General features: G+C 53.2%; 1 protein-coding gene across 1 annotated transcript in view; it reads left to right on the top strand.

Moving 5' to 3' along the window:
- The window catches only part of Itga11 (integrin subunit alpha 11), a 107950-nt gene that overhangs the window by 71582 nt on the left and 13752 nt on the right, over positions 1-22616 (top strand). The window contains exons 13-26 of the mRNA XM_006971452.4: positions 2129-2269; positions 2555-2758; positions 4630-4760; positions 6881-7047; positions 8199-8341; positions 9505-9615; positions 12349-12434; positions 14100-14307; positions 15783-15881; positions 16353-16429; positions 18447-18536; positions 19890-19980; positions 21238-21351; positions 21496-21582. Coding sequence (XP_006971514.1) covers positions 2129-2269; positions 2555-2758; positions 4630-4760; positions 6881-7047; positions 8199-8341; positions 9505-9615; positions 12349-12434; positions 14100-14307; positions 15783-15881; positions 16353-16429; positions 18447-18536; positions 19890-19980; positions 21238-21351; positions 21496-21582 — 1749 coding nt within the window. The remainder of the gene's footprint in view (positions 1-2128; positions 2270-2554; positions 2759-4629; positions 4761-6880; positions 7048-8198; positions 8342-9504; positions 9616-12348; positions 12435-14099; positions 14308-15782; positions 15882-16352; positions 16430-18446; positions 18537-19889; positions 19981-21237; positions 21352-21495; positions 21583-22616) is intronic.

Raw genomic sequence — 22616 nt, forward strand, 5'->3', positions numbered from 1 at the left:
CCAGGCCCAGCAATTGTCAGGCTTCTGACCCTGCCCAGGCAAACCGAATTCTCTGGGTTTCAAGTAACCCATGTAAAATGAAAAAACAAGCAAACAAACAAACCAGGCTGAGATGTAAGCTCAGTGGAAGACATTTGCCTAGCATACCAAGCCTTGGGTTTAACACTGCCTCCTCACAGTATGGTGCACCCGTGAGCTAACCCAAGGCTGTAGAATGTCTCACACAGGGCCCTACCACAGGCGGGATGCTGTCCCTCTTCTAAGCATTTACTGAGCCCATCCTGTGTGCCAGGCATGATCCCCAAGCCTACAAGGGCCTACCCTCAGGAGGCTCCCATGGAGGGAGCAACCCCTAGGGGGAGAAGGCACACACTTGTCACAGGCAGTGGGGTGGAGAGGTCAGAGACGCCTTCCACTAGGAAGTGAAGCATCAGCTGAAGCCTGCGTGTCTGCAGGGCAGGGGGGATGTAAGAAAGGGGAAAACAGAGAGAGGGAAGTGAGCCTTAGGGAAGAGAGATAGCTGATGAATGGCAGGAAAGAGGCAGGTGGGGGAGGCTCAATGTTGGGAGCCAGGGCAGCAGAGCAGAGGCTGGGAAGGGAGGCAGATCCTATAGTGACTTGCTAAAGAATTTCAGCTTTATCCCAAACACCAGGTTGTATATAGCCAGGGGTTAAAGGCCAGGCTGCCACCACAAGGTGGGTTGGGAGCCCAGCGCAGGGGAGGAGCAGTCAGGGAACAAATGAGGTGTTGTGGCCAATACCAGGCTGCATATGGTAGAGGTGGAAGTAGAGCCAGGGGGTTCCTCAGTCTCTAATGAATGGAGGAGGATGCCCTCGCCCACATGGAAAGTGCTACACTGAAGGACAGAGACGAAGAGAGTGAGCACTCAGATGGGCAAGAGAAAGCATCAGTCACCATTGGCAATGGGAGTGCCAGTGTGCTCCACGACATTGGAAATGAACTAACTATTGTGACTTGATTAAACCCATCAGGGGGCATAGCTTACTCCGAATCATCAGCAATCACATTACAAAACAACGATCCATCACGGTTGGCTATTGCAACCATGAACTCACAGCCTCTAAGGTTACCTGCACAAGATCAAGCTCACACACACACACACACACACACCAATTCCAGAACAGGTAGGGGAGGAGCTCATGAGGCCCCACCCCTAACTGATGAGTTATTAGCCATTGATAGCTGCTGAATGAAGGAGAGTCCATTCTTTAGGGGTGTGGCCACTAGTACACACATGGGCAATGCTAAGTGGATTTAGTAGGTTGTAACAGCCCTGGCTGTCCTGGATCTCACTTTGTAGACAAGGCTGGCCTCGAACTCACAGAGATCCACCTGCCTCTGCCTCCCGAGTGCTGGGATTAAAGGCGTGCACCACCACCTCCCGGCTTAGTGGGTTGCTTTTTAAAGAAAGAAGAGATGATGTTGAGGGGAGATGATGGAGGGGGATCTGGGGGGAGTTGGAGGGGAGAACTGGAGAGCAGATAGGATTATGTTTTGTTACATACATGTCTGAAAATTCTCAAAGAATAATTTTTTAAATGGGACCTTAACGAGGAAAAATATGTCATGGAGAAAGGCTCTGGGAATATTGTTATATCTAATAATCAGGACAGATGAAGAGCAGTCTCGTTGTAACAATCAGAACACCTTTATATATAAGGACTGGCCATGTAAAGACTGCAGAGCAGAGGAGAGGAGAACACAGTAGAACACTCATGCTGGCTGTGTCTGAATGTTGACACTATGGGTAACTCATTTTTGTCTTCGTAATTTTTTTGTAGTTTCCCTTTTTGCCATTATAATAGTTCTGTTTTTGTCATTATAATATGTCACTGCTCAGAAGAATACGTAACCATAATTAAAGTTAAGTAATAGAAATATAGGAGGGTAGGAAGGAGCTGCCAACTGAGACAGGGAAAGAGACAAGGGTACCCTGAAAGCAGGTAAGTCTGCCCAGAGGAGAGAAGGGGAAGGTGGGCATGAGAAGGGAGGGCTCACCAGGACCCCAAACATTCCAGGTCAAAAGACAACCCAGGTTCCTGGCCAGGGCTGTCAGTGTGAGACCTGGGGACCCAGCTCGATCCTTCTCCCATCCATGTGCCGCAGATAGGCTCCTACTTTGGGAGTGAGATCACCTCAGTGGACATCGATGACGACAGAGTGACCGATGTTCTGCTGGTGGGAGCCCCCATGTACTTCAGCGAGGGCCGAGAGCGAGGCAAGGTGTATGTCTACAACCTGAGACAGGTACTGTGGCCAGAAGGGACCAGGCAGTTCTGTAGGGCATCGGAGTCCTACTCTGACTTGGTCCACCTCGAGGGAACCCGGGTTCCCAGGAGGGCCGGTACCACCTGCAGGACCCAGCCGGGAAGGACAGGAGCCTCTCTGCCCTGGGCTCCACTCTCTGGGCTCCTGTCATCGGGAAGGGTGTGGGGAATGGAGTGAAGAGAAGCCGCTTGGCACAGGCAGAGGGAGTCAGGATCCGAGCCTGTGCCCAGTTCCCTGAGCCTCTCCTCCGCCTGGGTTTTGCAGAACCGGTTTGTTTATAACGGCACTCTGAAGGATTCCCACAGCTACCAGAACGCCCGGTTTGGGTCATGCATCGCCTCTGTTCAAGACCTCAACCAAGATTCCTACAATGATGTGGTGGTGGGTGCCCCTCTAGAGGACAGCCACAGAGGGGCCATCTACATCTTCCATGGCTTCCAAAGCAGCATCCTGAAGAAGCCCATACAGGTGGGGCTCTGCGGAGACTGGGTAGAGCAGAAAGTGGGGGATGCGGGCGGCGCCCATGTACTCCTGGGGCTGAGTTTCCATGCATGCCCTCCTGCAGGAAGGGTCCTGTCTGTCCTAGCTGTGCCTGCCTCAAGTGAAAAGATTGACATGGGTACACTGATGTTCAGGGTGTTCCCCAACCTATCCCCATACACACCTTTATCCTTGACATCAGTCCAACTAAAATCCCAGGCACCAAACATCGCTACCCCAACAGGAACCCCTGTGACTGGGACACTTCCACCTGGGCTCCATTTTTGCTACAAACAGACCCACCCCAGCTCAAATCTGACTTGGCTCAGCCTCGAAGCCATCATAATTTTGCCCATACTCTTTCTCTTTTTTAAAAGAATTGGCTTTTTATTTTATGTGTATGGATGTTTTGCCTACATGTATGTGTTTGCAGTGCCCAAGGAGGCCATAAGAGAGCATTGGATCCCCTGGAACTAGAGTTACAGACCATCATGAGCTGGCATTTGGGTGCTAGGAACAAATTCCAGGTCCTCTGCAAGGGTAGCCAGGGCTTTTTAAAAATATTTATTTATTTTGTGTGTGAATGATGCCCACATGTATGTATGTGCACCACATGCATGCCTGGTGCCCATGGAGGTCAGAAGAGGATGTCTGATTCCCTGGGACTGGAGTTACAAATGACTGTGAATTGACATATAGGGGATGGCTGTGAGGTAACATATGGGTGCTGGGAATCGAACCTGGGTCCTTTGTAAGAGCAACAAGTACTCTTAACCACTAGGCCATCTCTCCAACCCCAATTTTATTTTTCTTTCTTTCTTTCTTTTTCTTTTCTTTTTTTTTTATGTTTTAGAAAAAGGGTTGACCTATGTGGCCCTGGCTGGCCTCAAACTCACAGAGATCCACTTACCTCTGCCTCCCAAGCTGGTGTTAAAGGTGTGTGCTACTACATCTGGTCCATCCATTTTATTTATAATTTCACATATGTGCACCATGCATATTAACCATTCTTACCTCCCTACAACCTCTGTCCACCCCCCCCCCCCGAGACACACACACACACACACACACACACACACACACACACACTCCTCTCACTCATACATATCTATTCCTTTTGTTTTGGGAACCCCAGCTAAGATTTACCAGGGCCATCTCTGTGACATGGGAGCTGTGTGCTGGAGCCTGGTGGCTCACCATGGCTCACCAGTAGGTACACAACAAAAGACAACGAGTCCCTCTCCCAGAATCTATCAATAGATCATGGTTCAGCAGTAAATGGTGGGGCCCCGGGAGCCCCTCTGCCTTCCCTGACTGCTGACAGAGCCCAGTGCAAGTAACTACAGTTGTGAACTGATGATCCAAATAGTTGTATCCAGTCTAGAGAATTTGCCTACACATTTTACTAGTAAGACTGTCAAATAAATACACCAAGGTAGAAACTCCAGTGGATTTGTAATCTGCCAGGTGATATACATTGACATTCACCAAATACTTTCTTTTTTGTGGTGCTGAGGATCAAACTTATGGCCTCGCACCTTCCAGCTAAGCACTTAACCACTCTGTTACACCTTCAGCCCTTGGATTTTCAAGCCAAGGTCTTGCTGTGTAGCCTGTGTTCATCTTGAATTCATGATCCTACTTCCACTTCTCAAGCACTGGGATTGTAAGTGTGAGCCACCAAACCTTGCTGGGGAATATTCTGAGACATAATATTTTCATCCAAAGCAGTGACTTTAAAGGTGGGGGTTTCTCTCATGAGACAACCGTCAGGTTCTCAGAGCTCAGAACTGTGTCTGTCCCCTCTAGAGCTAACCTGGGCTCACAGCACACACAGCCTTTCTCTCCTCTCCCTGCAGAGAATCGCAGCCTCAGAGCTGGCTCCCGGGCTGCAGCATTTCGGCTGCAGCATCCACGGACAACTGGACCTCAATGAGGATGGGCTTGTGGACCTAGCAGTGGGCGCCCTGGGCAATGCTGTGGTTTTGTGGTTCGTTCCTCTCCTTTCTACAACTAGAGGGCTTCCCTGAGGGTTGCTTGAGTAGAGACTTTCAAAAATCTGCTTCAGGGACCTTGCCTCTTGACTTTAACCACTGTCGTCCAAATTAATCCTGAACCTCTCCCATCCCGTGTGATCTCGGAGTCCTAATCTCTGTTCTCAATAGAGTTCGAGGACTTCTGACCACTTTCAGGTCCAAATTCTGTCCCTCCCCAACCCCCCAGAACTTTTCCTACACTCTGGCCCCTACAGCATCTCTCTCACGGCTGCCTCCCAAGCTACTTAGAGGGAGCACTGAGCCTCCTCCTCTAGAAGGCATTTTCCTCCTCCAACACAGAATGGATGTGGAATGCAGGGGTTTCTTTCTTCCAACCCCTCTGACTTCATTTCCTGTGTGTGTGTGTGTGTGTGTTTCCACATCACTGTTTTAGAAAAGCCCTTGCATTTTCTTGTGTACTACTGCTTTTAGAATGTAGCTGTGGTTAGCCTGGAACTCAATATATAGACCAGGCTGGCCTCGAGCTCACAGAGATTCACCTATTTATCTGTCTCTGCTGAGGTTAAAGGCATTATACCACCATGCCAGGCTGATTGGAGCTTTTTAAATATACACTGATAAGATCAATTTCATTATTTAGGGTTTTCCGCACTAACTTAAAATCTGAAGGAAAAAGAAGTCAGTCAGCTTTCCATCCTCTAAACGCTGACACTCTCCGCGTCTGGCTGTACTTCCAGTCTTTCCCTCTCAGTGTGCTCCATGCACCATGCACTCAACCTCACTCCAGAGCCCATTAGATTTGCGGAGTCCATGCCAACTGACAGCATTGGACCTGTGCTGTAACAAGGTATCTGTAGGAGGTAGTGCTGTGTGCAGATTAAACTTGAGAGACAGCTTTAAAACACACTCGTGTCTCACTCAGTTCGTGCGACCTGGGGTGCAGCCTTGGCATGGGATTCCTCGTTTGTTGGTTGCTTTGTAAACTCACTGTGAAGTCGAGGGTGGCTTCGAGCTCCTGAGTCTCCTGACTCCATCTCATCATCACACCTGGCCTACATGACCCTGGGAGTCTAACCCCAAGCTCCACGCATGCTGGGCAAGTGCACTGCCAGCTGAGCTCCATGCTCTGCACCAGATGTGGGGTTTCTTTTCCTTTTTTCTTTGCTTTGCTCCACTGTTCCTTCCTGATCTGGACCAACAGATTGCTCTTCAGTGCTGAGAGAGAGGACCAGGGGATCAGAAGATGAAGGGACCGATACGTTTGGGATCGGGAGGTCTTTCACAAGCTGTGGCTTATGCCGAGCAAGCTTATTTAGAAGCATAGTGTTTTCTACCCTATTTTCCGGGGGGGTGGGGGGGGGCGAAGTCAGCAGAAATTATCACATAATGGGATGAAGTCTGTGTGGGAAGCTAGTCAAGCAATGTTGCACAAAAGGAGCCCGCGGTACCTCAAGAGCATTAGAGCACACAGCCTCTTCCGGGGGAAAGCCAAATTCCCAGTACCGGAAACTCCTTCAACGCTCTGGCCTCAGCCCCAGACTGGCCTTGTCAAGTCTGTTCCTGGGCCAGGACACAGAGCTGGTTCCTTCTGTCCTTTGGTAAGAGCCTCTGAGAAAGCCTTGGGCCGGTCCAGCTCACAGTACTTCCTTTCTTCTTTTTAATTTATGTTTCATAAGTGTTTGGTCTGTATGTATGGCTGTGCAGCATGCGTACACTGGTGTCCATGCAGGCCAGAAGCAGGTGTCAGACCCCCGGAACCGTAATTACACATGGTTGTGGGCTGACACACGTGTGGGGGCTGGGAATCAAACACGGGTCCTCTGGAAATGCAGCCAGTACTCTTAACCCCTGAGCCGTCTCCCCAGCCCCTCTCTCTCCAGTGTTTTCCAATACATGCTGGACCAGACATGAAGGATGAAGGGAAATCCACCCTCTCTCTTTGGCCAATCCATCCTGTAGCTTCCTGAGGTCTCTCTGCCCCACCCACCACACCATGTCCTCTAGGGAGGTCTTACAGACTCCACTCCCATCTGAGTCTGTACCTCTGTCCCTGGGTCCCAGCGAGGCAGTGAGAACTCCAGCCCTTCCGAGCTCACCTGCCTGTCTTCTCCAGGGCCCGCCCGGTGGTTCAGATCAACGCCAGCCTCCACTTCGAGCCGTCCAAGATCAACATCTTCCACAAGGACTGCAAGCGCAATGGCAGGGATGCCACCTGTCTGGCTGCTTTCCTCTGCTTCGTGCCCATCTTCCTGGCACCCCACTTCCAAACAGCGACCGTCGGTAAACCAGCCTCCTTGGGCCACCAGCCACTCCAGTCTCTCTGTGGGCTTTGTGATTGTTCTGGTTCACAGACTGGGGCTTTCCTGAAATGGGTTCTAAGTGCCAGGCCACCACCCTGGGGCACCTTCAGTGCCCGCTGGATTCTCCTCTGATGCTCTCCTTTCAAGGGATTCCTGGCAGAGCAGGAGTGGTAGTGGGCAGAGCTGATGAACAGGGACAGAAGAACATTGCTTGGGCATGTTTTGAATGGGATACAAAAGGCAGGCAGTAGACTACAGAGAGGAGGCCGGGAGTCAGTCAGGTAGACTTGGGGAGCCAACCTGGAGCCAGCAGTGGGGAGCTGGGGACCAACAGGAGCATGGACCTGGGAAGGGTCCTCTCCTTTTACCTCAGGTTAGATTTAGGTCCCTGCTTCTTGGACCACACAGCCCTGGAAGTGACAGGTGCGATAGAGACCACGGGTAGCATCCCTTCCAGTGATGAGGCACAAAACCAGATGAAGAAGAAAAAGGGGGGAGGGTGAGGACACATCCCGGTCTGGTGGCCGGGCACTCTTCTCGGAAGTTCCATCTATGACGGAGATTCAGGACTACAGCCATCAGAGGGCTGCTTGGGGGACAGGAGACACTGTGCCCTTCCTGACTGCCAGATTTCTGTGGGCTAAAAGGAGAGAGGCTGTGGGCCTCAGGCCACAGAACACAGACATGGGTCTGAGGAGCACCCCTAGCATGAGCAGCCCCTGGGAGACGCTCCTAAAGGCCCAGGCCGGTGGTGTGAGGCAGGGTGTTGGAGGGAGGGCTGAGGACACTGGTCAGCAGTCCTGAGCAACATCAGCCTTGCCCCATCCCTTTCCTCTTTGCCAGGCTCACTTCCCTCCCTCCCTCCCTCCCTCCCTCCCTACCCCTTTCCCCCTCCCCCTCCCCCTCCCTCCCTCCCTCCCTCCCTCCCTCCCTCCCTCCCTCCCTCCCACTGGTCTTATACTTTTCCTCCTCCTCTTCAGCTCCTTCCTCCATACCATACCTCTTGCTCCCAATATGGAAGCTTGTAGCTTCCAGCTGCCTGTGAGGGATGAGGCCAGCCCAGAGGTTAAACGGTGAACAGTCTGGGATGGGGATGAAGCCCTGGCTTGGTCTTGTCCTCCTCTCTCCCAGGCATCAGGTACAATGCCACCATGGACGAGAGGCGGTACATGCCACGGGCACATCTGGACGAGGGTGGAGACCAGTTCACCAACAGGGCTGTCTTACTCTCCTCTGGCCAGGAACACTGCCAAAGGATCAACTTCCACGTCCTGGTGAGCCCAGCAGCCTGTGAGCAGACCCTAAGCCCTACAAGAAGGGTACAGGGTGGAGGAACAGCTGTAGGAAGTGAGAGCCCCCTTGGCGCTAGGCCAGGTCCGTGCCCTCAGTGGACAGCCGGAGAGCAGTGTGGCCAGCCTTGGCCAGTACCCCTCCTCAGGACCCAGATAAAAGCCCTCATGGCTATACTGCCCACTGTACCACAAATCCTTGCCTTCCCGACGGTCACATCTAGAAGGGATGAAATCAGGGAGGTGAGGTCATCTGCGGAGATGAGGGAAAGAGTGGACTACCACCCAGGGCTAGAAAGTCAGAACAACAGGGTAGGCTGGAGATGAAGACCGGGTAAGGCAGGCAGAGGCATGGGCACCTGGGCCAGTGACATCCCAAGAGAGGTGGCAGCCTGGTGCCCATCACCGAATGAGAAACCCTCCATACAGAAATACCAAGTGGGCTGACCACAGCTCCAGGGCACAGGTGCTTTTAGACATCTTGGAGTGCACCTGTCATTTGTCATCCATAGTCAGGACAAACCGAATCTCCTTGCCTTGTTCACATGTTCGCTCATGTTCGTTCGTTCATTCATTCATTCATTCATTCATTCATTCATTCAGCATTATAAGGCCATATCATAATGGTTGGGCCATGCTAAGAAGTTTTTAGACTATTCCTTGCTAGGGAAGAAAGTCAGCACACAGGTGTATTTTTAGCTGGGCATGGTAGTACATGCCTGTGATGCCAGTTCTCGGGAGCCTGAGGCAGGAAGATTGTGTTTGGGGCCAGCCTGGGCTATAGAGTGAAGCAAAATCTGGCTTCAGTGCCATGGGAGAAGCCACAGGAACAGATCTGGAGCGGGGAGGAAGGTGCCTGCCAGGCTTCCTCAAGGACCAACGTATTTGAGCCATGGAGAGTTGGGTCTTTGAAGGGTGGACAGGAGTGTGGTGAAACTTCAAAACACTGAAGTGGCATACGCTTTCCTACCTGGCACGCACTTTCCATCTGCAGACCTTGACAGGAACCACTGTCCACCAAGTGGCTTACCCTGAGGGCCACAGGCTGCGTTCCTCCCAGCCTGGAGGGGTGGAAGTTCTGTGTCTGGAGCTGTGGTCCAGGAAGTGGTACGCTCCCCTCTCTGAACTCTGCCCTCCTCTCCCCACAGGACACGGCCGACTACGTGAAGCCAGTGGCCTTCTCTGTGGAGTACTCCCTAGAGGACCCCGACCGCGGCCCCATGCTAGATCATGGCTGGCCCACCACGCTCAGAGTGTCGGTGCGTCCGCGCCTCCGCCAAACACACCCGCCTCCACACCCGTAGTGTGATGAGTACAGAGGGGTCCTTCCCTCACCCTCCTGTCTCCTGTCCTCAGAGAACCACAGCTAGTAAAGGCAGGCCGCGCCTCCTTTGCGGGGTTCCCATGTCCTCTGCACAGGGAAGCTCTGAGGCTCCTGGGGAAATTCAGAGCCCCAGAAGAGACCTGTGATCTCTGGCTCTCGCTCCCTCATTTGCAGAAGAGGACTCGGCCACTGTGAGCTAGCTTCTGTGTTTGTTGAGTGACTAACAGTGATGGACTCTCCCTACCTGCTACTAAATATCTCAAAGGAAAGCTTCCTCTTTGCCAGTGGCAGAGACCCCGCCCCTCAGCACCCTCTAGCCTCCAGCTCTAGGAGCACCTGGATCCCCTGTTAATAACTTGGGGTGCTTGCTCCCTGGAAAGTCCACCCAAGAAGGTCTCCTCATTTCTGTCTAAGTGGACTAGGAGAGCAGGCAGGATTTACAGAAGGCGACATTGGGCCCTAAGAGTTAGGAAGAAGATAATCACATCTCAGCACTCAGAAACCTGGAGCTTCTGAAGTCCAGGCACTCAAGCGAAGTCCAGCCCGCAGCCTCGAAGTGCTTGCTAGGATTATTTCTCCAGCACTGGGATAGGACTGTCGGGTCAGAGGCAGAGTGTCCCTCTGTCCTGCCCACACTCCCACAGCCCCTCCCAGCCTCCCACCAAGCCTGTCTGCTCTCCTTGTCCCTCTTTCCCGAGTGAGTCACTGGTAGGGGAAGCTGTTTCCAGTCACTGACTTTCCTAACACCATAATTACAAAGCCTGCTTTCAAGAGAATGAATGAGTGCACAGAGCTCACTCGTGAAGCCCGTGAGGCAGAGTCGTGTGCAGTCACCCAGGCCAGGACCCTGATGCCCCCAGGATCCTGATCCCAGGTCGAGATGGAGGACCTGAGCCACCCCAGATAGTGGACAGGGAACTTCCTGCAGGAGGCAGCTTTGGGCTTGACTTTAGAGGAGTCAGGACTCAGAGTTCAGAGCTGGGGAGGACCTGCTTTAAAGGCAGGAAAGCTGGCTGTGTCTCCAGGGAGGGAGGGAGATACAGTAGGGTCAAGGTGAAGGGTAGGTAGAGCCAGAGTCGTGAGTGTGTCGTGTCGGCACCACCTGAGTTCTAGAGTTACAGGTGTACACCTCCACACTCGGTTCATGGGGAGCTGGGGGCTGGGGAGTGTGGCTTAGTTGTCAGGGGGCTTGCTTAGCATGCTCAGTGCCCTAGGTTCCCTCTCCAGCACAGGCCTGCAATCCCAGCACTCAGGAGGTGAAAGATCAGAAGTTCAAGGTCATTGTCAGCTACATAGCAAATTCCAGGCCAGCCTAGACTACACAAGACCCTGGGTCCAGCCAGTTTGTAACACTGAGTGCAGTAGCCATCCCTCTCCACCACCTGGCTGGAACTTCTGAGGACTGGCTGTCTTCTGCCAGCCCCTTGAATGGCTGGCTGGAGACTTGAACCACCAGGACCCCAGCCCAGGCTTAGTGAAGAGTATACAGTGTCTTCGTATAGACTGGGTCCCTCTAACAGTGTGTCCAAAACGAGGGCCCAGTCTGTCTTTTGAGAATGAGACCAGATCTCCTGTCCCCCACCCCACCCCACCTCTGACCCCTTCCCGGTCAAGACTGCATCCCTGACGATGGCCGTGACTGTCACTGAGCTGGGATTCGGCACCCAGCTTCTACTGAGCTGTGCTGCAGATGAGCCACAGGGCACCCCCCCCCCAAAGCCAAGCTCCTGAACCCTATCTTAGGGTTCTGAATGGATGGTGCTGTCTACCTTGCAGAATGTGAAAAAGAATCGGGTAACACTCCGGGGCCCTCCCTCAGCCCCAAGAGCTTCTAGGTCCTAGTAACCCCACCTCTGAGACCTTAGGCAAGCCTATGCCATCCTCATCCCTCCTGAGTGTCACAGCCAGTCCCCCAGGTCTCTCTGCCTCCAGCCTGGCCCCTCCCAGTCCATCCACCTACCTCCCTTAGCATGCTTGTCCAGCAGGGCCCTCCCTCGCCAGAGTGCTCTCTGACTCTTCAGGTACAAAGGGATGAGTGACCCAAAGCCTCGTGGGAACGGATGGCTGCTTATTTCTGCCTCCCCTCCGCCTGGCCTCTCTCTACACAGGGCTGAACTGTGGAGTCATTCCCTGCATTCAGCCTCAGGACCTCTGTACTTCCCAGCCCCCTGGTGCATCCAGCTTTCCTGGCTGCGCTTCGGAACTCTGACCCCTTGTCACCACCTTGAAAATTTCCCTGAACGGAGACAGGCCCAGAGAGCCAGTGCTCCCTCTGCCGCTTCTGGTCCTCATGTTTCTGCCCTTTTTTGCACATTGCACACTACAGCTGCCAGTTCACGTCCGTCATCCCCACCACGCAAGAGCAGATGCCGTGTGGTTCTCAGCCTACCTCTCCAGCGCCTTACCCACAACAGATGGGCAGTTTCTGTTGACTGGAACTAACTGTGCTGCTGGGAGAGGGAGCCTGTGCTGCCAGCCTGGCTGAGTGCTCGCTCTTAGAGCAGGGAGGGTCTATGCAGGGGTGAAGGAGTCAGCAAGGAGGTGTGTTGGGGGGATGGCAAGGCAGGCAGAGCCCCGTCTGGTGTGGGGAGACAAAGGCTGGGGCTCTAGATTCCAGGGTTGGAGGCCACGGTTCCCTCTCCAGTCACCCGCATGGCTCTCTCTGCAGGTGCCCTTCTGGAACGGCTGTAATGAGGATGAGCACTGTGTCCCCGACCTTGTCCTGGATGCTCGGAGTGACCTGCCCACCGCCATGTGAGTGGCTCCCTGCCTCACACGCCTTGACCCCTCTCTGCTGGTGGCCTGGAGCTCCTCAGGGCTGGATTGTCCCAGTGCAACTGCTTTTAGATAGATAGAGCAAGTCCCCTCCCTCTCTGCGGGCCTCAGCTGCTCTGTTGAAATGAGCATCGCTAGTCTACGCTAACCTCTCCAGCTTCTTCGAGGATGGAACCTCCTCCACTGGAGCCCAAGCTGCTAAACAGACAGGAAGTGAAGCCAGGGCGCTAGGGCTGGAGCACAGTGGAGAAGAGTGCTTGCTTAGCATGCACAAAGCCCTGGGTTCAAGCCCGAGCAGAGCATCAAGTACACGTGACGGCCCGTGCCTAGGGACAGCACTTGGGGGAGTGGTCAGAAATCCAAGGCATTCTTGGCTACCTAGTGATCTCAGGTTCACTCTGGGCTACCTGAGACCCGCTCAGCAAGTGGAGAGGAGAGCTCACACCTTTAACCCCACTACTGGAGAGGCAGAGACAAGCAGGTACCTGTGAGTTCCAGGCCAGCCAGAATGAGAAGAGACCTTGTCAAAAACAAACAAACAAACAGGACTGGACAGATGGCTCAGTGGTTAAGAACTGGGTCTTTCAGAGGACCCAGTTCAAACATCTGTGACTCCAGTTCCAAGGCCTATGATGCCATCTTCTGGCCTCCATGGGCATCAGGCTTACACACGGTATGCAGATATACATGCAGGAGAAATACATGTGCACATGTATTAAGTAAATTTAAAAACAAACAAGCAAAGAACAATGACACAAGATAGAGAAAGCGGAGACAGATGAACCCGAGTTCTGGTCTTGTCCTCTAACCCCTGACCCTGGTAAGGTATGGAGTTCCCCAGCTGACCGACCACCAGGGCTTTCTAGTCCCTCTAAGGGAAAGATTCTAAGGGGGTGCTGGCGAGATGGCTCATGGGTAAATGCGCTTGCCTCTGGTGGTCTGAGTTTGACCCCTGGACCTACATGGTAAAAGAAGAGAACCAACTCTCAAATTGTCCTCTGCCCTCCACGTGGCATGGCCAAACACAGTACCCACAATCCCCTGGGGGAAACAGACTTGCACACGGGTAAAATAGGGAACTTGCTCTGTAGACCAAGCTGGCCTCAAATTCACAGAGATCCACCTGGCTCTGCCTCCCGAGTGCTGAGATCAAAGGTATGAGCCACCACCGCCCAGCTTATAAGCTCATTTTTAACTTTCAAAACAAAACTTACAGTAATTTTTGTTTAACTTTCATGTAATGAGATAAAAATGTAAATGTCAGGGTATGCACATCCAAACAGGATAGAAGGATAAAGGAATATGCTACCTGTCTAGGTAAGTAATCAAGATTTAGCACTGAGCTTCCTGGTAGCCAAAACCAAAAGGGAAGTGAGATGATCATGTGTGACTAGTGCCATCAAATGAGAGAGCTGAGGCAGGTACAGCCTGTGACTGGAGGGCAGGGGGCTTTGGTGCAGGTCGTAGGCTGCAAGCATCAGCTCTCTGCAGGCCCGCCATCCGCCTCCTTCTCTCCGTGGCTGTTCCCATGGGCAGAGGCTGGCCAGGTGCCCCATTCCCCTATCTCCGTGCCAGTCCTGAGGTTCAGCTCCAGCCCTCATCCTCCATCTTGCCTGCCTGATAGCCGGCGGCCTCTTCCCACAGGGAGTACTGCCAGCGAGTGCTGAGGAAGAGTGCACAGGACTGCTCCACCTACACGCTGTCCTTCGACACCACCGTCTTCATCATAGAGAGCACGCGTCGCCGGGTGGCAGTGGAGGCCACTCTGGAGAACAGAGGGGAGAATGCCTACAGCACTGTCCTCAACATCTCACAGTCAGAAAACCTGCAGTTTGCCAGCCTGATCCAGAAGGTAGGACCCCGGCTGCTTGGCCAGCCGGCCAAGGCCAAGGGCCGAGGAGTAAAGGTGGTATTGACAGAGCTGGGTCCTGTCCCTCCTCTGGGGGTCCTCAGTAGTGGTCTGTATGTAGGTAGCTCTGAGAGCTCCCTCTGGGCTTCAGCATGCATCCAGAGCTGGGAACTGTGGTAACCAGGGAGTCTGCATCTTTTCAGACTGTGGGAGGAACACCTGAGGATGCCACCCTGGCCCTGCTTGGGAGCACACATACACACACACACACACCTGCATCTTTTCAGACTGTGGGAGGAACACCTGAGGATGCCACCCTGGCCCTACTTGGGAGCACACACACACACACACACACACACATACATACACACACCTGCATCTTTTCAGACTGTGGGAGGAACACCTGAGGATGCCACCCTGGCCCCCTACTTGGGAGCACACACACACACACACACACACACACACACACACACACACACACACACACACGCACACATGCATGTGCCACCAATGTGTACATACCCACAAAGATCAGACCCCCATTATTCCTCTCTCCTTCATGACAAATCTCTAATTGTCACATTCAAGGTCTCCACCTGCTTTTTCTCTTACCCTGATACCCTGATGTCACACACACACACACACACACACACACACACACACACACACACACCTGCGCAAGTCACCACTGCCTCCCAGGATGCCCTGTCCATTCCCACCTGGGTCCTCTGTTTACTGTGGGCCTTCCTGGGATTACCTCTACTTGTGTCCTGCTCCCTCACAACCCCCTGCTTCATGTTGACACTCAATGCACGTTCAACACAGACTCCTTGGGAGGACGTGGTAGCATGGTCGGGGGAAAACAGTCCATCATGGCAGGATGGTGGGGCAGCTGATTTTACTGTGTCCACAAGGAAGCAGGGAAATGAATGTTAGTGTTCAGCTTGTTTCCTCCGTTATCCAGCCCAGGACCCCAGATATGGAATAGTGCTGTCCACACAAAGTCGCTGGAGTCCAGGCAATATAATTGTGTGGCTCCAGGACCTCTCTTCCATTAAAAAAAAAAAAAAAAAAAAAAGCTGCATGGCCACTCAGAGAGCCTCAGAGCCTGAGGAGGCAGAGAGGTCGGAGCCTGGGGAGTGGCTTCCAACCTTTTGGACTAAGTGCCAATCCTAGAATCCTAGCCCAGCCACTGTCCACAGCCCGAGTGAAGCTAGCGCGTTCCCCAGACACAGGGGACACGCGGCATACACCTGAACATTCAGTGAGACCCTCCCTGTGTCACCTCGTGCCTTCTGAACCACCTACACCTGGCCTCAGCCTCAGGCCCTCCGTGGTTCAGGCAGTCAGTAGCATTCCAGGTGTGGGTGGCCAGTGGCTGGGTGATCTCTGGGGTGGGGTGAGGGGCTGGCTGCAGAGGGCATGCAGTGAGCCCCAGGACTGGCCCTGACTGGTTCTCGCTGCCTTGCCCGTCCCAGGATGAGTCAGACAACAGCATCGAGTGTGTGAACGAGGAGAGGCGGCCGCACAAGAAAGTCTGCAACGTCAGCTACCCGTTCTTCAGGGCCAAGGCCAAGGTGGGGACCGGGGGCCGGAGGGAGGGGCAGGACTGGGACCTAGAGCGGGGGAACACACAGAGGCCCAGGGAGCAGGGGGAGGCTTGTGGGGAGTTCTAAGTAGAGTTCCTTGCTGGGGCTGGGGCTCAGTTGGGAGAGTGCTGGCCTAGCATGCCAAAGCCCTGGGGCATGCCTGTAACCCCAACACTCGTGAGGTGGAGACAGACGATTAGGGGTTAACGTCTATCTTTGGTTACTCAGCAGGTTTGAGGCCAGCCTGGGCTACATAACCCTCTGCCCCCCCAAAAAAAAGTGGGGGGAGGGACACCTCTATGGGGGAGCTGCTGTCTTAGCACCTGTGGTGGCCCCAGTTCACTTATTCTGCAGCCCCATCCCCGCTCCAGCCATTCTCTGCAGGGTTCTGAGGTAGTCAGAGGCAGGCCAGAGCCAGCACACCTCCAGTGCCCTCCACTCAGGCCCGCTTCTCCACAGGTGGCTTTCCGTCTGGACTTCGAGTTCAGCAAGTCCGTGTTCCTGCACCATCTTCAGATCCGGCTGGGTGCCGGCAGGTCAGCTGCCCTACCTCACTGTGCCCACAGCATCCCACTGTCAAACCTGTTCCCTGACCCAAGCTGAGCCCGGGGGCGGGGGGGGGGGGGGGTACCCCCCTACTATCCTGCAGCTCACCACAAGTGACGCACTGGCTGTTCCTTAACCTGTAGAGAGATTTAGGCAGCAGTCAGTTAGAACCCCCTCGGGTCCATCAGTCAGTCCACACAGCAGTCCTCCATAGTCAGCAGAGGTTGCGTGGACTTCCAACAACACAGAGTGTAAACAGCACAACTGGGAGCTGGACACTTAGCCCCACCCCTCGCCTCGTGCCCCTGTGGTCCCTCTCTTGGTTTCAGTGCTTCCCTCTCTCAGTTTAAGTTACTTTTCCCATCACTGTAACAAAACATGACACAGCAATTACAGGGAAGAGGGGTTTGTCTGGGTTCCCAGTTTGAAGACACAGTCCATCATGGTGGGGAAGGCATCCCGGCTGGGGCTTGAGGCAGCCGGTGCTCTGTGCATCTGCATCCGGGAAGCAGAGAGAGGTGAATCCTGGACTCAGATCGAATTCTCCTTTTGATTCAGTCAGAAAGCCCAGCCCAGGGGATGGTGCTGCCCACATTCAGGGTGGGTGTCCCACCTCAGTTAAGCCAATCTAGACAACCCTTCACAGCCAGGACCAGAGGTGATTCTCCACCCTGACTGATTGACTTTCAGTACAAACCATCACACTCTCCTTGGGCATTTCTCCATTTTTAAGAGAACTTTTCTTCCTCTATGTGGGTCTGTCTGTCTGTCCCTCAGGTTTCCTGGAAGTGGCTTGTTCCAAGTTGGTGGGTGAACCTGATTCACCCACCAGGGAAACTGATTCCTTTCTCATGAGTCACCTCTGTGAGGAGGGAGGAAAGAAGTGAGGACAGGCTGGCTTCTAGGTGGTTGGAAGCCTCGAGCAGCCAAAATCCTCAGCTAAGTAAAACCTTGAGCCAGGCGGTGGTGGTGCACATCTTTAATCCCAGCACTCGGGAGACAGAGCCAGGTAGATCTCTGTGAGTTCGAGGCCAGCCTGGTCTACAGAGCGAGATCCAGGACAGGCACCAAAACTACACAGAGAAACCCTGTCTTGAAAAAAACCAAAATAAATAAATAAATAAATATAAAAATAAAAACATAAAGGAAGGAAAGAAGGAAGAAAGAAAGACAGACCTTGAGGCAAAGCAAACATCAGTGGCTTTGCCCCATCACAGGCAGGCTGGGGACATCCCTCCCCAGCCTATGCTGCCCACTGGCTATGCTTAACCAAAGCCCATGTGTCCACAGACTCCTCACCAACACCCGACAGAGTTTGTGAAGTGTTTTCGTATGTTGGCGCCTCTTCTCACCAAGAGTGAGCACACTTACACAGCAATGTTCCTGGGCATTTGTGAACCAGGAATGGACAAGAAGGGAATAGATGTCAGTGTATTTCTGAGGACCCCTTTTCTAGCCCCAGAAGAACTGGAGAGTAGAACTTATCTCGTGTACAAGCCGAAATCCTGGGGTTTAACCTCTGTGGGTTCCTTCCCTGGTATTTGAGCACTCACTGTTAGGTGGAAGTACCTTGGACCATGCTCCCTCCAGGGGCCTCTGAGCAGCACCCTTTAGGTTCTTCTGGCATAGTCACCCATTGTCCTGAGGGAGCTGTGCCCTGTGCCATCAGGGATCTGTGAGCTCCCCGAAGTAAACCCCACTGTTCTTCCCAGGGCAGAGTAGGTGGCTCTCCTCAAGGCTCATCTCTCTCCCGGTCCCAAGTCCCTCGTCATCTTTAGCACAGCAGCTGGGGAGGCGCACCAAGAAGGTGGCACAGCCAGGGGGTGACCAGGAACTACCAGAGAGGGCTGGCACCCATTCCTGCCTACTGGCCCACGCTCTAGGAGACACCTCGGCTTCCCTTGACGGCCTAATCATAACTCAGCAGCCTGAGAAGCCAGCACTTCCTCCCGTCAGTTTCTAGAGTCCCTGTGCCAGGGTCCTCTCTGATCCCCACCCCCCTTATAGTGACAGTCATGAACAGGACAGCACCAGTGATGACAACATGGCCCTCCTTCACTTCCACCTCAAATATGAAGCAGACGTCCTCTTTACCAGGTGAGTTAGATGTGCCGCCTCTGGGGGAGGGAGGGAGGGAGGGGCCTGAGCTAGCCGGAACAAGCATGGAGGGGGGCGAGAGGAGGTCCTCCAGCACACAAGGCTGGGGGAGAGGTGAAAGACAGAACTCTTCAAAGTCCGTGTGGCAGGCTGGAGAGATGGCTTCCAGGGGACCCGGGTTCAGTTTCCAGCACCCACATCAGGATGGCTCCCAAGCACACTGGTAACTCTGGTCCCAGGCTATGTGACACCCCTTCTGAATTCTGTAGGCCCTGCATTCACGGACCCACACACAGACACATATGTACACCTAATTCAAAGTGAATCTTCTTTTGAAGTCAGTCTACGTGGGGCCAGTGAAATGGCTCATTGGGTGAAAGCACTGCGACAGCTTAGGAACCCGAGCTCAATTCCTAGGGGCAGAGACAGGAGAATCATCTAGAAACCCGAGGGCTAGTTAGCCTGGAGGATATAGCACAGCATTGGAAACCAGAGACATGTAGAGTCAGTCTAGGGTTGTAGCTCAGCTAGTAGAGTGCTGGCCAAGTGTGCATAAATCCCCATTCCACCTACAGCACCACATAAGTCAGATATACCCATAGTCCCCCATTCCACCTACAGCACCACATAAGTCAGATATACCCATAGTCCCCCATTCCACCTACAGCACCACATAAGTCAGATATACCCATAGTCCCAGCACTTGGATCCCAGCATACCAGAGGTAGAGGCAGGAAGATCAGAAGTTCAGGGTATCCTATAGTGAGCCAGCCTGTGCTACATGAGACTCTGTCTCTAACAAAAAAAGAAAGGAAGGGAGAGGGGGAGGAAGGAGAAAGGGAGTCAATCTGTTCTTGTTACCACTGCACCAGCAATTCTCAACATCACTTGTCACTGAGGAGGAACCCGGGGCCCCAGACCATACGGTGCCCGATCTTCCTCCCCTCTTAGAGGGTACCAGGAAGAGTCTGTACCCCCTAAGCAGCCCCTGTCCACCGGGAAGTCCTCCGCCACCACCAACAGAGAAAAGAGGGCATAACAGAAACACGGGGTGGGAGGGCACTGGGGGGGGGGTAAGGTTGCAAAGAAGCCCTGCCATGGACAGAGAGGCCAGGCCAGGGTGCCCAACCTGGGACCCTCAGACTCATGCCCACCCACACGGCAGACAGCTGTCTGCCCTGAGTACTCCTTTCCACCAAAGCCTATGAACTCTTCTCAACACAGCGCCCCTAGCGGCCACCTAAGACACGAGGTCCCAGGAAGTGGCCACTTGCCTGCCTCTCTCTCCTGCTACCTGTTCATCTGGTCAGCACTGACTACCCACACACGGTGGTTTTTCCTTTGTCTCTGCAGGAGCAGCAGCTTGAGCCACTATGAGGTCAAGGCCAACAGCTCCCTGGAGAGATATGATGGCATTGGGCCTTCCTTCACCTGTGTTTTCAAGGTAAGGCTGGAGGGCACCTGGGAGTGAAGGGCAGGACTGAGCACACACACACCCCGCACCCCAGTTGGAGGGGAAGAACCTAGAATCATTGCAGGTCCTGGGGCTCAGCCTCAGCTCTGCCACTGGCCTACTGCACAGCTTGTAGAAGGTTACTTCCCGTCTCTGGGCTTCACGCTCATGTGAAAGATATCCAGGCTGGCCTGGGGGGAGAGATTAGGGTGTACCGAAAAGATTCTAAATATCAAGAACAGCAGTTTAAACATGCCAGGGCTTACTTCCCTCCACAAAGAGTTGATGGCTTTCCAGGGTCATTCAGGATCTAAGAACATCCCAGACATGAGAAGGCCAGCCTCACCTCCCAGCCCAAGATGGCTGCAGCTTCATCCGTCACACTTTAGGCCCAGGCTGTAAGGAAGGGAGAGAAGCACGTCCCTTCTTGGTAAAAAGCTTCCTTGAGCAGAGCGGTGGTGGCACACACCTTTAAGCCCAGCACTGGGGAATCAGAGGCAGGCAGATTTCTGAGTTTGAGGACAGCCTGGTCTACAGAGCAAGTTCTAGGACAGCCAGGACTACACAGAGAAACCCTGTTTTGAAAAAACAAAAAAGCAGCAGCTTCATCCCATATCTGCAGTTACCTCTTACGTCCACAACACGGTGTTTAGCTGTGAGGCAAGCTGGGAAGGGTGGCTTTTGATCTTGCCTCTGTCACAGAGAGTTAGGGAGCCACGGAAGAGCATCTGCCTCAGAAGACCCGGGGTTCCCTCACCCCGCAAATGAGTGTCAGCTTCTCTGAAGTTGTGTGAGGGGTGGAATAGGTTGATGACTGAAAACTGGGCTGCACCCCAACACCCACATGGCTTATCTTGCTCAAGGTCAGAGAGCTGATCCAGGGGAAGCCCAGAGCCATCTACCAGCCTCTCAGTCCCCAAAGCCCAGCTTGAAGTCCCCTGAATGTGTTCCCGCCAGGTAGACAACACACACTCAGTTTGACATCCTCCCCTGATTAGTGACCACATCGTCTCCATTCTTAGTATTCACCAAGTCCCCTCTGGCCAAGAGGACTCTGTGGCAGCAGAGGTCCTTCCTTGATCTCCAGGCTCAGGGCCCACTAAGCATATTCCAGGGTCCCAGAACCCATCCTATCCGTACTGTCTTGCTTCTATGGTACTAATACCCAGAGCCTGCTGAGGCATGTCCTCAGGGCTGACTGGTCCCTATCCCTCAACTGCTCATGTGCTGACTCTCCTCCGGCTGCAGGTGCAGAACCTGGGCTTTTTCCCCATCCATGGGGTGATGATGAAGATCACTGTGCCCATCGCCACCAGGGGTGGCAACCGCCTGCTGATGCTGAGGGAATTCTTCACCGACCAGGTAGCTTGAGAGAGAGAGAAGGAAACACACGCGCGCCTAAGCAACTCCCCCATCATCTAGGTGCTCCCGGGGCACTGGGCCTCTCTGGGTGGAGGGAGAAAAAGCGGAGCTTGGGTGAGGTTCAGAACTGTGTGTGTGTCACAGGTCAACACGTCCTGTAACATCTGGGGGAACAGCACGGAGTACCGGAGTGCCCCAATGGAGGAAGACCTGAGCCGTGCCCCACAGAGGGTGAGTGTCTCCACACGAGGAGCCAACGAGTGTGGTTAGAGTGCCCCCACCATTCCAGGTGCTTCTCTCTTGGCCAACTGTGTGTCAGTGAGAGTTACTGAGGAGTGAGTAGTCATCAGTGATATGGCCCGGGGGTAAAGGACCATGCGGCCAAGCTGACAACTACACACACACACACACACACACACACACACACACACACACTTTAAAATGTAATTTAAAAATAGTTTCTTGGGGGCTAGAGGGATGGCTCAGCAGTTAAAAGCACTGCTTGTTCTTCCAGAGGTCCTGAGTTCAATTCCCATGGTGGCTCACAACTACCTGTAGTGAGATCTGTTGCCCTCTTCTGGTCTGCAGGTGTACATGCAGATAGAGCACTGTATACGTAATAAATAAATAAATCTTTAAAAAAAATAGTTTCTTGGTCTGGAGTTGGGAAGGAGTTGGCAGGAGTGCTAAGAGAGCAAGAGAGGGTAACATGGAGTGAATATGATCCAAATACACTGTGTGCATGTATGTAAAGGTCAGTATAATATGTAATAATACATGCTAGTGGGAAAACATTCTCTTTTTGAGACAAGGTCTCACTGTGTAGCCCTGGCTGTCCTGGAACTCACTATGTAGACCAGGCTGGCCTCAAACTCACAGAGATTTGCCTGCCTCTGCCTCCCAAGTGCTTGGATTAAAGGCGTGAGCCACCACACCTGGTGTGAAAGACATTTTTAAATAGTTTATTAAGCTGAATGTGATACATGGAGCCCTGGACTCGATCCCTAGCACCACGTGTGCCAGGGTATCTGATGGCACCTTCCTGTAGTATTAGTACTGGACAGGCTCTGGCAGGGGGATCAGCTGGGCAAAACAGGAATATCCTGAATATGGGAGGGGGCTTTCTGAATTCCTAGATGTGCTCAGCAGCTTTGCTCAGTGAGTTATCTATTTATCCAAACAACTTTCTTACAAGAAGCACTTAAAGTTTTTTTTACATCCATTCCATTCTTTCATTTGTGTGTATGTGTGTATGTGTGTGTGTG

Source organism: Peromyscus maniculatus, chromosome 7, assembly GCF_049852395.1.
Source record: "Peromyscus maniculatus bairdii isolate BWxNUB_F1_BW_parent chromosome 7, HU_Pman_BW_mat_3.1, whole genome shotgun sequence".
In the NCBI taxonomy this organism is placed as follows: domain Eukaryota; kingdom Metazoa; phylum Chordata; class Mammalia; order Rodentia; family Cricetidae; genus Peromyscus; species Peromyscus maniculatus.